The sequence below is a fragment of the Haliotis rufescens genome, unplaced genomic scaffold (assembly GCF_023055435.1).
Source record: "Haliotis rufescens isolate VD_foot unplaced genomic scaffold, xgHalRufe1.0.p SCAF_4, whole genome shotgun sequence".
NCBI classification, from domain to species: Eukaryota; Metazoa; Mollusca; class Gastropoda; order Lepetellida; family Haliotidae; genus Haliotis; species Haliotis rufescens.
The window spans coordinates 20,633,806-20,646,645 of record NW_025964112.1 but is presented as its reverse complement, the minus strand read 5'-3'; the positions used below and the strand labels follow the sequence as shown (position 1 = coordinate 20,646,645).

Genomic DNA, 12,840 nt, shown 5'->3' with positions numbered 1-12,840 from the left:
GACCTTTCCTGAAAAAGTGATCTTATTCCGCCATGAACATTGCACATCCCTGACAGAGTGCTTTCACATGCAGCCGAAATGTAAAGTGTAATTAGATTACATTCATCTGCTATCGATGAACAGGTTAATGATTGGCCTTGTTATTTTAACACCTTAATTCCACGAAGGCTTTCACATTCAGTCGTAGGTGATTCTTTAAACAAATGTGGTTTCAATTTCTTCTAATGAGTGGTTTTGCATTTAGACTGTGAAATCTGATTTGTCAAAACAAGGAAGCAAATGACATCGACTAATGTTTTTAAATCATTGAGCAAGGCGGCAATTCCAACTAACGTTGCCAACATTCCACTCGATGTGATAATGCTTCCGAACACCTCAAGATGAAAAGTAGAGTAAATCGCACAATATTAACATGTTCACAAACAACGTTTTATCCTCTATACTTTTGTAAAAAACAAATTAGTAAGTGTTACGTATTAAGTATGGACCGCTCGCTTCAACACTGGACAGTAAAATTTAACTTCCAAAACGTTCCGATCCATCCAAACAATATATTTAAGGGACAAAGATACCGTACTACCAATTGTACTGTAATTCGATTAAAATACCGACTTTATATGTACTATACAATTCAAAACAATCGGAAACCATTGTGATGAATCCAATACAATATACACTTGAGTTGACTCTTGGCACTTTTTGAAAGAACAGTTTCTTCACACATCTGCATGTCGAATGAGCGTTCATTTAATGTTGATTTCAAGTTGATTTCAGTTCATGTCCTTTCATATTCGATCCACGTTCATGCTTGTGGGTAGTCTGCTTCTACGCGTAGTGCAAGTCATGATCGCCGACATTCTGTTATACATGGGTAAGACATCAATCAAGGTTAGACAAGCCACTGTCACATAACCACTGTCTTATGTCTGAGACCGTGAACATTATCTTTTTTCAGACTCCTAACCTTTAGCTCATCATGTTAGTATTGACAAGCATTGAAAATACGTAAAATACAGTAAACTGAATATCGAAATATCAAAGGTTCATCTTGGTTAAAGACTTCACGGAGTCTGTTTTCAGAAGTAATTTCGTGGTCCGACATGTAATTAGAACAGTTATGTCAACCTCACCACCTCAGTACTTTAAGCTATAGTTCACGAGTACAATCAACAACGTATAAACGAAGCATGTTAAATACATTTTTTTGTCCCAAAGAAAATAGACATATGTGACATATAACGTGGTAGCCTAGATCCGTGGTACACGAGGGTGGATCCGCTGATAATTTATTTGAATCCAAGATTCGCCTCGATAATGACCCTTGGTCTTTCCTGTGCTGGTGGCACACGTTAATAGCGGTACACGGTTACGATTGCGTAGCGTTTGGTTGTCCTCCAACATCAAGCTGACATGCTGTAATATAACTGAAACACGGTTCAAAGAGATACTAAAACCGACTCATAAAGTTAACCTATGTGTTCCTAGACGATAGTGGAATGACTAAGAAATGAATTTAAAACCGAATCAAAACCAGGTACTTCTGGGTATCTAGCACAATGCACTGATGTGAGTGAACATAATTTAGTTTGGGCAATAACCCGGCTTTCGACGACTTTCTAATCAAATAATATAATGAATCACGCAGATCTCACCGCTGAAAGTGTAGTATAACTGACATTAACTACACAAAGTAGGGCTTCAGACTCTGTGTGACCAACGAAGAAATGGATTACATTCCATACATGGTACAAATGCGATGTGCAGTCAATACAGTCTATGGTATATAAGGTTCTTCACTGTGCAAAGTTGGGCACCTCAACATGGGACTCTACGAAGTTGTTCCACAATATATATATTTTGACTTCGCATTGTATTCCAGATACATGTTTTATTAAGTGACTCTTTGAGGAGTGACTGAATAAGTTGGTAGTTAACGCCGCCTTTACCTGTTTTGTGTTTTGAAGGAAGTTTAAAGAGTTTATCACGACACACCTTTAACACGGTAGAATGCCGACAAACCAGTGATCATAATTTGATCGAAACTAGGATTCAACCAACAATCAACGGAACCTATATCAGACAAGGGATACAGGCTGGACAATAAGTTCTCAGACTACACAGCCACCGACAATTGTGAAACACCCGTAACATGCAATGTCCTGCTTCATTCTTTCTTGGTACGTTTATGTCAAAAGAAATAGAACTTTCACTTTTAATTTTTTTGGCTTGTATTTTCTTATTTTTACATTTAATTTTATTTTTATTTTCACCGCGTTAGTCCGTTCATGTAAGAAGTGGTAAAAACTGTTCAAACTATTTCTACTGAATAGTAACGTGTTAATACATCTATTGTTTGACATATGCAATGGATTTTCTGGAATGTAACAGATTCTGTTTAATCGGTAAAGCGTTGTGCTAATTACATTGTACGTTGTATTATCTTGAATATTCATTTTGTAATAATTTATTCTGATAGACGGAAGAAATGTCTATGAAATGTATTCGTTTTTATATTCAAAAGGGACGGTGGGGTAGCCTAATAGTTTACGCTTTCGCTCGTCACACCGATGACCCGGGTTCGATTCCCCACATGGGTAGAATGTGTGAAACCCATTTCTGGTGTCCCCCGTCGTGATATTGCTGGAATAGTGCTAAACAAAACCCATACTCACTGACTGACTGTAATATTCAAAATACTTTTGCATTCTTCAGTTTCATAATGTAGGTAACTCGGCGTGAATACATGTTCCAGACAATGAGTATGTGGCGAAAATGTACAATGTCCTACAATAGCATATTCGCAAGTCAGTGTTTTTGCAACTGCTGTACTTTACGGATGTAAGCTGGAAATAACAAACAAAAAATGATATTCGTTAAAAATGTGGAACGTTCAACTTCAGACACATATCAACCTCAGTAAATGTGTCGGCAGCGTCTGTTAATAGTGAGTGAGTGAGAGAGATTTCGCTAGACACCATTTTGAGCAGCTTTGTATTGATATCCGGGCGTGTCAGCATCATTTTGGAGGAAGCCCGAAGTGATGCAACATGGGTGCGGTGCTGATACACCTGGAGAATCGAACCCACATAGGTTTCTGGCATGTCTAAGGGACGCAACTCTGCAAAGCAACTTAGACAATCTGGTTACCCTAGCCCTTGCCCCGTCTAGAGATAATTGGCTGATGGACATGATTGTCACCGGGTCGAGAAACCAGTCCAGTCCCGGTTTAGTGACAGGAGCTCTACCTCGCTATAATTGTTGGGCTTCCGTCACTATTTAGCAAGGTCCGGCAGTCATTGCCCAGTGTTTTTGCATTCCTTGATAGAGAATTAGAGACTCATCTACGACGTTCGCGCACACGTTCTAAACCCTTGTCAGAATCATGTGTCTTGTCCTCTGGGCGTTGTTAGACCGTCTTGTCATTCGAAACTTGTAAGTGATTACAGGGCAGTTGTGATCTATTACTGTCTTACCCTGGTTGTAATGAGCTAAACGTATAAGCTGGGGTTTTTGATACTCCGCTTTTCTTGTGGTCCGTGGATAACAGGACTTTAGGTTTTAATTGGTCGCAGCCGACTAAATTGGCTGTCTATGCATATTGTCAAAGCGTTGTTTCAGCTACTCTCATTTTATTACTGTAATGCAGTTGCTTGGCTAATCCGCTTGTGTAGTTTCCCTGATTTAATCAGTGATCATTGTCAGTGTAAATTGGGTTTTTGACCCCATATGTTGCCTATTGATACAATTAGCTGCTAGTCATAAACCCGTGAACCTATTACCACGTTTTCATTATTACTTTCTTCTTGTTTAATGAAAGCCTGGTCACTGGAGCACAGCTCCGTGACAGTTATTGACATGCATCTTCTGTCCTGCACAAATGGTTCATGGCCCGACGTCGCGGGTAGGTCAATGGTCCAAGGCGCCCATGTTAAATGTTGCTGCACCATAGGTATGATTATATCATCTGAGTCAAAGTAACTCGGGTTAGAATAGATCCCAGCAATGTATGCGATATAATGGATAGGTTGGTTACCATTGGTGACTCGACTGATTGCGCGTCATCGTAGCCCGAATGCGTGGATCGTTGCTCAAATCTGGTCCAGGCTCAATTATTTACAGGCCTCCGTCATATAGCTTGAATAAAACTGACTGACGTTTAAGAACAAACAAACCAAAACACACAACATTGACTGCGTCATGTTCTCTTTGTATCTTTGTTTAAATGATGATGTGGGTTTTGTATAATAATGAAGTATTCGAACAATGTGTATTTTACATTACTTGTAATTCGTCATAATTCAATAACCTGTGCAACTGTGTAGGTTTCGATATATAGCAAAATGTCCGTCAACGTACCTTAGTTTCATTGTATATTGTATGATTAATTTAATAGAGAAACACATAATATTAAATGCATAATTCTCTTTGTCGTGCTGCTAACTTCGGTTGTAAATTTGCAAGGTAGGATGTAGCTACCATATATCAAATTTCATTGTGTTGTTCATAGTAACATACAAGTACTGTATACAGAGCTATTACAGCCTGTCATCCCATGCAAATAAATGTTTCAATCAACAAAAAATGTTAAGGCACGGATGATGTGGTCAGAAGTAAAACGATGTCAGAGCATATATGGTCAGATACCTCCATGGGTTTTCATTCAATGACTTTTTCTTCTCACCGGAACCCACCAATAAAAAAAAAGATCGATTGCTTTTCTGCAATCTCGACACAGATTATGTAATAAAATCGCTCGATCGCCGTGAAAACCCATTAAAGGGAGTCCCACGGAGACTAATTCCCTTCGAGGAATTTTATCAGGCGATTGTTGCTGTCACTTGCAACGAAGAGCCCACTCCAGGCGTTTTGTTTGCAGACTACCGTATTTTGTTGATGATAGTGAGTAATCCATCTGTCAACATGAAGGCAAAGGGAAGCGGTTGTCATACAGGACAGTGATCCTTGTTGACTGTAAACCTTGACAGATGCTTTAGGTGATTCTGCATTGGGCATATCCTGTAATGTGTGCTTGTCAATTGCTTGTAGGGACAAATTGTTTCTAAGTACAAGTTTTGCTATGAACCAACAAACTCCACCAATAGAACGGCTCTATATATATACATGGGGCATATCCTGTAATGTGTGCTTGTCAATTGCAGGTAGAGACAAATTGTTTCTAAGTACAGGTTTTGCTCTGAAACAACAAAAGCCAGCAATAGTACGGCTGTATATACACATATATACATAGACAAATAGTTTAAATAGATAAGTTATGCAGACCATGCATCACGTTTCAACAGAAAATGTATAATTGCTAAATCTGCATCCATGATGTAGTGGATATATCGTCTGTCTGGAATGCGGAAGGTCGGGGGTTCGACCCCATGGCCACGTCATACCAACAGACTTTAAAGTACTTGTTACCCTGCGTGGCCCTCGGCATCAAGAGGATAAAACAAGGAATGGCGGGCTCGGTGTGAATGCTATCTATATCAAGTTGCGGCATGTTATCTCAGTGGGATGATCCCATAAACTCAGCATAGATGCGGAGTAATACAAGCAGTCACAAACACACACACATGCGCATGAGTGAAACACTGTAGAACGCGACGTTAACCCCATTTCACATCATTATGTAACACTAGGATTTTCTGTTTCATGTGTAATCTGAATATGTTGGCCATATGATATTAAGTTCGTGGCAGTTGCCCTATTTAGATCTTCATCTGGAGATAATCACGTTATTAAATCATTGATACGTATTCTGTGAAGTTATGCTTTGCCAATGCTCATTTATCCCCTTTACCTACTTAGAATAAAAAACCCAAAATAGAATGCTTATGATATTTGCTGATAGAACGCAAAGTTGTTCACAATTTGCTCTTACCAGGTTAACAGCTGATCAGGTTAAGAAAACAGTCACATACTTGCTTAAGCATATATCTCTGACACTGGAGGTATCCATCACAATTTTGACCTATATAGGACTATGGTTTCACACAATATTATATTCACACAGAGGATCATTAGCCCTTGCTGCATCCACTATGTCATGACTCGCCTCGTCCCGATCCATCCCTATGCCATTGTGTGTGTATGTACTTGCCCCGGGCATCGGTGCATTATTAGTTTATGACCTTATGGCGACCAATTCATGTCATTCAGATACGTTGACAACCGACGTTTGGCATTTTATTTTCCCCTGACAGTCATATTGCGTTATTATCTGACCTATGTGTGTATACATGGGGGTCACACGTTGACCTACGGCATCCTCTAAGGTGTAAGGTACTTGGTTGGTAATTTACCAGATAGGCTGACCATTTAGGAAGGTAACTGCAAGGCACGAACCTTCATGTACATACAATGTATGGAACTATTTTTATACTCAGTACATGATACGTGTATTTTATATTACTGCTTTTCTGTTTGTCTGAAGGAAATCAGGTCATTGCTGAAAGGTTTTTGGAAAGATGTGTCAATGTCATTTAGTTTAAAACAAATACTTACATTTCGTATATAATGAAGGCAGTCAAATCGAAACAGACTATAATTAGCACAATTTTGTCCCCTTGAGATGCAGTGAATAGGGAATTTCGGAAAAACGAACTTATTTTTAAAAAAACCTGGCGGATATATGTGTACACATATACATGATAAGCAGTCAGGATCCTTTCCTCATTGCACAGAGTTGCACTTCTGTGTCGTGGCAGGAACAGATGATCCAGGATTCAAAAACTATATTCGCTCTGATAATGATTATATGTGTATATGACCGCCTTCATGGTCTAGTGGTAAAACGTGGTCCAGTGGTAGAGGAAGGCCGGGGTTAGATCCCCGGCCGCGTCAGACCAAAAGACGTTAAAAGATGGAACTTGCTGTTACCCTATTTGTCGCACGGAATTAAGGGGCTGAACAAGGACTGGTTGGCTCGGAATGAATATATAGTGTCTGAGTGGGCATTCATGTTAAAGTTCGGCATGATATCTCACTGGGCCAGCATTTGCTACACTACATACACACGTCGCTATAAGCTTGAACGTGACGTTAAACCCCATTTCATCTCACCTCACCTTTTGATGCTTATGAAAACAACACCCGTGTCCGTTGTTTTTTTTTATCAAAGTGATAAACGTCTAAGATTTTGTATCACCTTGGACGCATCGAAACTTTGTTGAATTTATTTGTCGTTAATCCAAACTAACTTCTCTGATGCCTTATTTTGATATCCCTAGCTTTTGAATGACAACCAGTCATTTGTTTGCTGTCACTTATCAGTGGTCAACGACTGGTTTTCCTACAGAGAAGTATTTTGAATGAGAACACATATTTGTCCTCAGAGGAAAACGCGAACCGCACACATTCCATGACAACAAACTGACACAGGTCGAATTACCACAAGCAGTATATGCGTATTGTAGGGATTTCCTATAGGAGTGTTGTGTGTATATGATATCACATATTTAGCTCTGTGCTCGGGGAGACATTTCATCCCAGAACGATTTGATTTTTATTCACACAATACCCAAGTGTTTCACAGATGGCACTTTACAAGCAATAATTCATTCTAACGGGAAGGGAATGATCGCTCGGTTCTAAATAGAAACAAGGATATTGTAATGCCTAATTATATTGTTCACCACACGATCATTTGGAGTATACTGGTTTGATTATATATGCAAAGATTTTTTTCCCAATCATCATATCAATCATGGAAGAAGGTGTTCATGTATTTGATCGATCTAATTAACATTGGAGTTGTTTGGTTTACAGTGAAGCTTTTGTTCAGCGAAATTACTGCCAATGTGACAAATCACATGCTTTGCGTTTCCATCGCCAATGCAACTTTTCATTGCAGACTGGGCAAATACTTTTACATTAGAAGAAAGGGGCGACGTATCCCCTGTGATGTTATCTGAATGCAGTTGGTGCCATTAGGCAAGTGATTATCAAACATCTTCACAAAATATCTCTTACATGTGTTTGGCGCCTCAAAGACGGAAGGATGTTTAAAACCTCAGCAGCTTGTCTTTCTGGAATGTGAATGATGGTGCCATGAAAACCTAGAGCGTTCGGGACATTAATGACAACTTTTCACCGAAAGCTACAACAAACCCTGCAGTTAAATATGTGATCACAAACATGTCAAATATCAGTTTAGTTCTTTTACCTTACGGAGATAAGAGTGTTTTTTATATATAGTAGCTATCAGAAAAAATGAAAGTTCACTGTTCGACGTACATGACGACTGTTATACTGTTAAACAAATAAGGATGCCCCACATGAGTACAATGTGCGAAGCGTCTTTCTGGTCTGTCCTGCGTTACTATTGCAGGAATATTGCTATTGCTAAAAGCGGAGTAAAACCACACTCACTCACTTACTGAAAAATGTTTTCGGAATCAGGTTGTACAATCATTTAAGATGGTACAGTTCGTTGCGGAGGGTTGCGTCCCTTATGTCTTGCCAGAATCCGATGATTGTTGAATCACCCTGATATTTTTTCATGGTTTGGCATGTGACCATTGACCAAGATCCTAATAATATAAAACTCAATATTTTACGATTTTGTTACAGGTTTTCGATGAATAACTGGCCTTGATATCACAGTCGGTTCTCAGCCCTGGTATCATATCTCAGCTAGTGATAATGGAGACAGAAGCACCACCTGCAACCTACGGCGCCATGGAGGCTGACAATGGCACGGTTACATATTCTCTTTCGGAAACTCATAATTCATCGACCAGTAACACAACAAGATTGGGCGGGAGGAGCGAAGAATTGGCGAAAGTTGAAATTGCCGTCCAGTCAATTATCCTTTATTTTGCTATTTTTGGTAATTTGTTTGTGCTGATCGTTTTGCGCCTGCGTAAACAGAAGCTTACCCGGATGCAGTGTTTTATTGTCCATCTTAGTCTGGCTGATATTTTTGTGGGCATTTTCAACGTTCTTCCACAACTGGTATGGGATATCACTTATCGTTTCTCTGGCAACGATTTTCTTTGTCGATCAATGAAATATTTCCAACTGGTGGCAATGTACGCATCGTCATATGTGCTCGTAATGACGGCAATAGACAGATATGTCTCCATTTGTCACCCCCTAACCAGCCAAACAATGAATCCAAAGAGAGTTCATCTTATGACTTTGCTGGCTTGGGGATTAGCCCTTATTTTTTCTATTCCGCAAATCATAATATTTTCAAGAAAGGAGGTGTATAAAGGTATATATGATTGCTGGGCGACGTTTGACCCGCCTTGGACAGACTATCTGAACACGGTGTGGTCATTTGTATCCATATACGCCCTGCCGACCCTGCTTCTGGCGTTCTGTTATGGGCGAATCTGTCACGTGGTATGGATCAGTGTAGGTTCGAAGGAGGATAACAGACTGAACAGGAAAAGAAAGAACAAGAGCATCATGTGGAGAATAACGTTTAGAAAAAGTCAGAATCAGCAGAACACCGAGGATGAAACTGACCCAAAATTGTTCAAAAGTAATTCCATGAATCCACGAGGACATGTGAGGTCAATGTCAAAGTCAAAGGTCAAAACCATTAAGATGACCTTGGCAGTAGTCCTGTGTTATGTCATTTGCTGGACCCCCTTCTACACGGCACTCATGTGGTCGACCTTTGATGAAAATGCACACCTTACCAGTAAGTATATACATGTACATATGTATCTAAAGGGGCATTCACAGGGTACAACTAGTTGTATACAATTTGTTGCATGCAACCAATTTCATCGTGTGAACACGCAAGTCGGACCAACTTTTGACGTATGCAACTTGTTGGATGTGAGTTGTATGAAATAGGGCATGCTCTTTTTTCAAGCGACAAGTCGTACGCATACAGCCAATGAACACGCGTATCAAAGTCAAGTGATATTTACACGTCACGTTGTCAACAATAATGGCGGCTCATGATCAGATTAACGTCGGTAACTTCCGCTTTTCGGTATTCCAAGTGTCAGGGTCAGTGGGGTAGTCTAGTGGTTAAAGCGTTCGCTAGTCATGCCGAAGGCCCGGGTTCGATTCCGCACATGGTTACAAGGTGTGAAGCCCGTTTCTGCTGTCCCCCGCCGTGATATTGCTGGAATATTCCTAAAAGCGGCGTAAAACCATCAATACAGGTACGTATGTATTACTGTGTGATAGTATCTGAAATGCCACAGATGTTTTTAATTAAACTTTTGATAATCTGCTGGCTGTTGTTTTGAACATAGAAATTGACATTTACATAGTGTCGGGTAACGTATATTCTTTCTATAATGTGAGTGTAACACACTGCAGCACATACATATTTTCTTTGGAGAATGTGATATATTCATTATGGCAAATTTATATAAATAATTTAAAATAAAATGGCACTTCATTTAAAAAAAATTTTAAATGTAAATGTATACCTAAAGGTCACTTTATATTCTTATTCACACATACACATTTGGTTATTGACGGAACATTGATGCCTTAAGATTGCACCAGGTACGCGTTTGTGGCGGTTGGGCCCCTATTTCTTTGTACACGTGTAGACCTCTCCCTCGTATTTGAGGACGTAATGGAAATTTTATTTTCGCGACATAAAACAAGTAAGTGTCCGTATGGAATGTGTCACGTTATACAAAACCGTTTTATTCTGATATATGTAGTGAGTGAGTATGGTTTTACGCAGCTTTTAGCAATATTCCACCAATATCACGGCGGGGAAGAGCAGAATTGTACCCATAATACATTATTATATCGTTCGTTTTTTCGTCAACAAAACATAAAAGTGGACAACATATAAAACTGTTTTTCCAAACAGTCTTTACACCATGGGGTAAAAAATTGAATGCTTTCTAATTCCGTTTAACTGCAAAGTCGTAGTTCGGCCCTGTTCCACGAGACCGCAATTCTCGCACAAGGTTCAGTTTTCAAAACTGTGCGTCTGAAACTTCAATCGGCAAGCAGGATTCCAGGGGTGAATGTACACAAGCTTCTGGTCAGAGATTTCGCGAGATCCGAGTTGTATGCAACGCGCCGCCGTGTGAATGCCCAGTTGTATACAACTTTAGTACGTACAACTAATTGCATACAACAAGTTGTACCAACTACTTTTCCCGTGTGAATGCCCCTTAACCTGAAACAGCATAGATTGTATCCCATCTGATTAATCGATGTTTTGAAATAATAATCCCCGTCTGCATATCAAGAAACAGTCCTTTGAAGGATCTAAAGCTGGTATGCCAAATAATGTAGCCAAAGGGTGGAAAAATATCACTGATCACATCTGTGTACCGAACATTGAGATAGCACATAGAGGCTTGAGCGGATTTAGATGTTATCCTCCTTGAACCACACTATCGGAGCTGTCGTTCTTATGAACCTGGAATATGACTTCAAATCCCACACTGGCAGGGTATTAAGCCCGATCGACCGAGTTACTGGGTTAATTACTTTCAGAATCAATAGCCAGTCAGGTGATGTTCTATTGAATTAATAGAGGGAACCAAAACCTATCAAGCGGCTAAACAAACTAATATAACCCCAATGTGCCTCGTTGACGAACCCCACCATTTAAACTACCGGACAATTTGGTATAAATCTCAATACACGATCTGTTACGGATGACATTTTGACTCATAATCGTTTCACTACAAGTTTACGAGCTTTTTTTTATTAATCAATGATAGAAATGTGTTATTTTGTTGGAAGAATATTACCGACTTCTCCTGCTGCAAAAGAACATATACATCACCTCATAACAGAAAACCAATACAAATATAGGGGTAAAGAGAGTTGAAAATTACTTTCATCTTTCAGGATTCACCACGGTTCAGAATTGTTGGGACATGCGTCACATGAAGTGACTTGTTGTCTCATTGAGTGACATGCGTTTACAGACGATTTTTTAGGATTCTTGGGACCAGCAGATTATGTACATATTGTACATTTACTTGCCAATATATCATTATCCAATGAACAAGGTATCTAGTTTTATCCCTTTGAGTCTAATACTGGGAGAATAATTTGAATGATATTAAATATTTGTTTTGTATAAATGTTACCTGGATTCGTTTCATCTTTTGTGTAGTTGTACTTCAATCAGTCCACAGTTGTACCATCCCTCTTCATTGTCATTAACTTATGTACTTTTCGATGTAGTCAGGCAACTTATAAAAGGAAAAATAACTATAGGATGACTGTGCATTTACAGCTGGACGTTAGCACAGCTACTCTACACACATGTAAACACCGAAACTCCACTTGTCTCAATCAGAGTTTCCTGACGATTCTTCTCGACATCAACATTTGAAAATAACATGAATTTTGAAATGGTTCTCAGCTACTTATATAATATTTTCACTTTGCATATACTCCAAAAAATAAACTGTGCTGTGCTTTCTGTTATATTTCAAATGGATTTGACAATGTCTCATTCTGGAGCATTTGGTTTATAGAACTTGTTATCCATGTGACACCCACTAATTCCATTATATATTTAGATGCCGTGTCCTGAGTTTCTAAGTTAAAACGATATGCATGGGAAATACATCAAGTGGCCAAATGTGTTTAAATAAAAACAGTTTATATTTTCCAGAAAGACAAGAGAAGTGAAAATCTACCCAATTTTTTTTACATAATTCTTGCTGTTTTATCACTATTATGTATATAAATACATATTTTTTCTTTCTAAAATAATTCTTGTCCCACCAAATGGTGGTAAAACGAGAACACAGAAGTTGATAAACCTAATTAAGACAGCCAGCGGAGATGTCTTAGATATTCCTCATGTCTGACACCTCTGTGTCTGACTATGTATAGAACCTTTTTTATCTGTAGTTCGTTGAAATCGTAAAT

At 39.1% G+C, this 12,840-nt stretch overlaps 1 protein-coding gene across 1 annotated transcript in view; it reads left to right on the top strand.

Moving 5' to 3' along the window:
• LOC124132142 (cephalotocin receptor 1-like) overlaps nt 1-12,840 on the top strand; it is a 55,009-nt gene that overhangs the window by 17,329 nt on the left and 24,840 nt on the right. The window contains exon 2 of the mRNA XM_046495839.2: nt 8,578-9,658. Coding sequence (XP_046351795.1) covers nt 8,650-9,658 — 1,009 coding nt within the window. The 5' untranslated portion in view covers nt 8,578-8,649. The remainder of the gene's footprint in view (nt 1-8,577; nt 9,659-12,840) is intronic.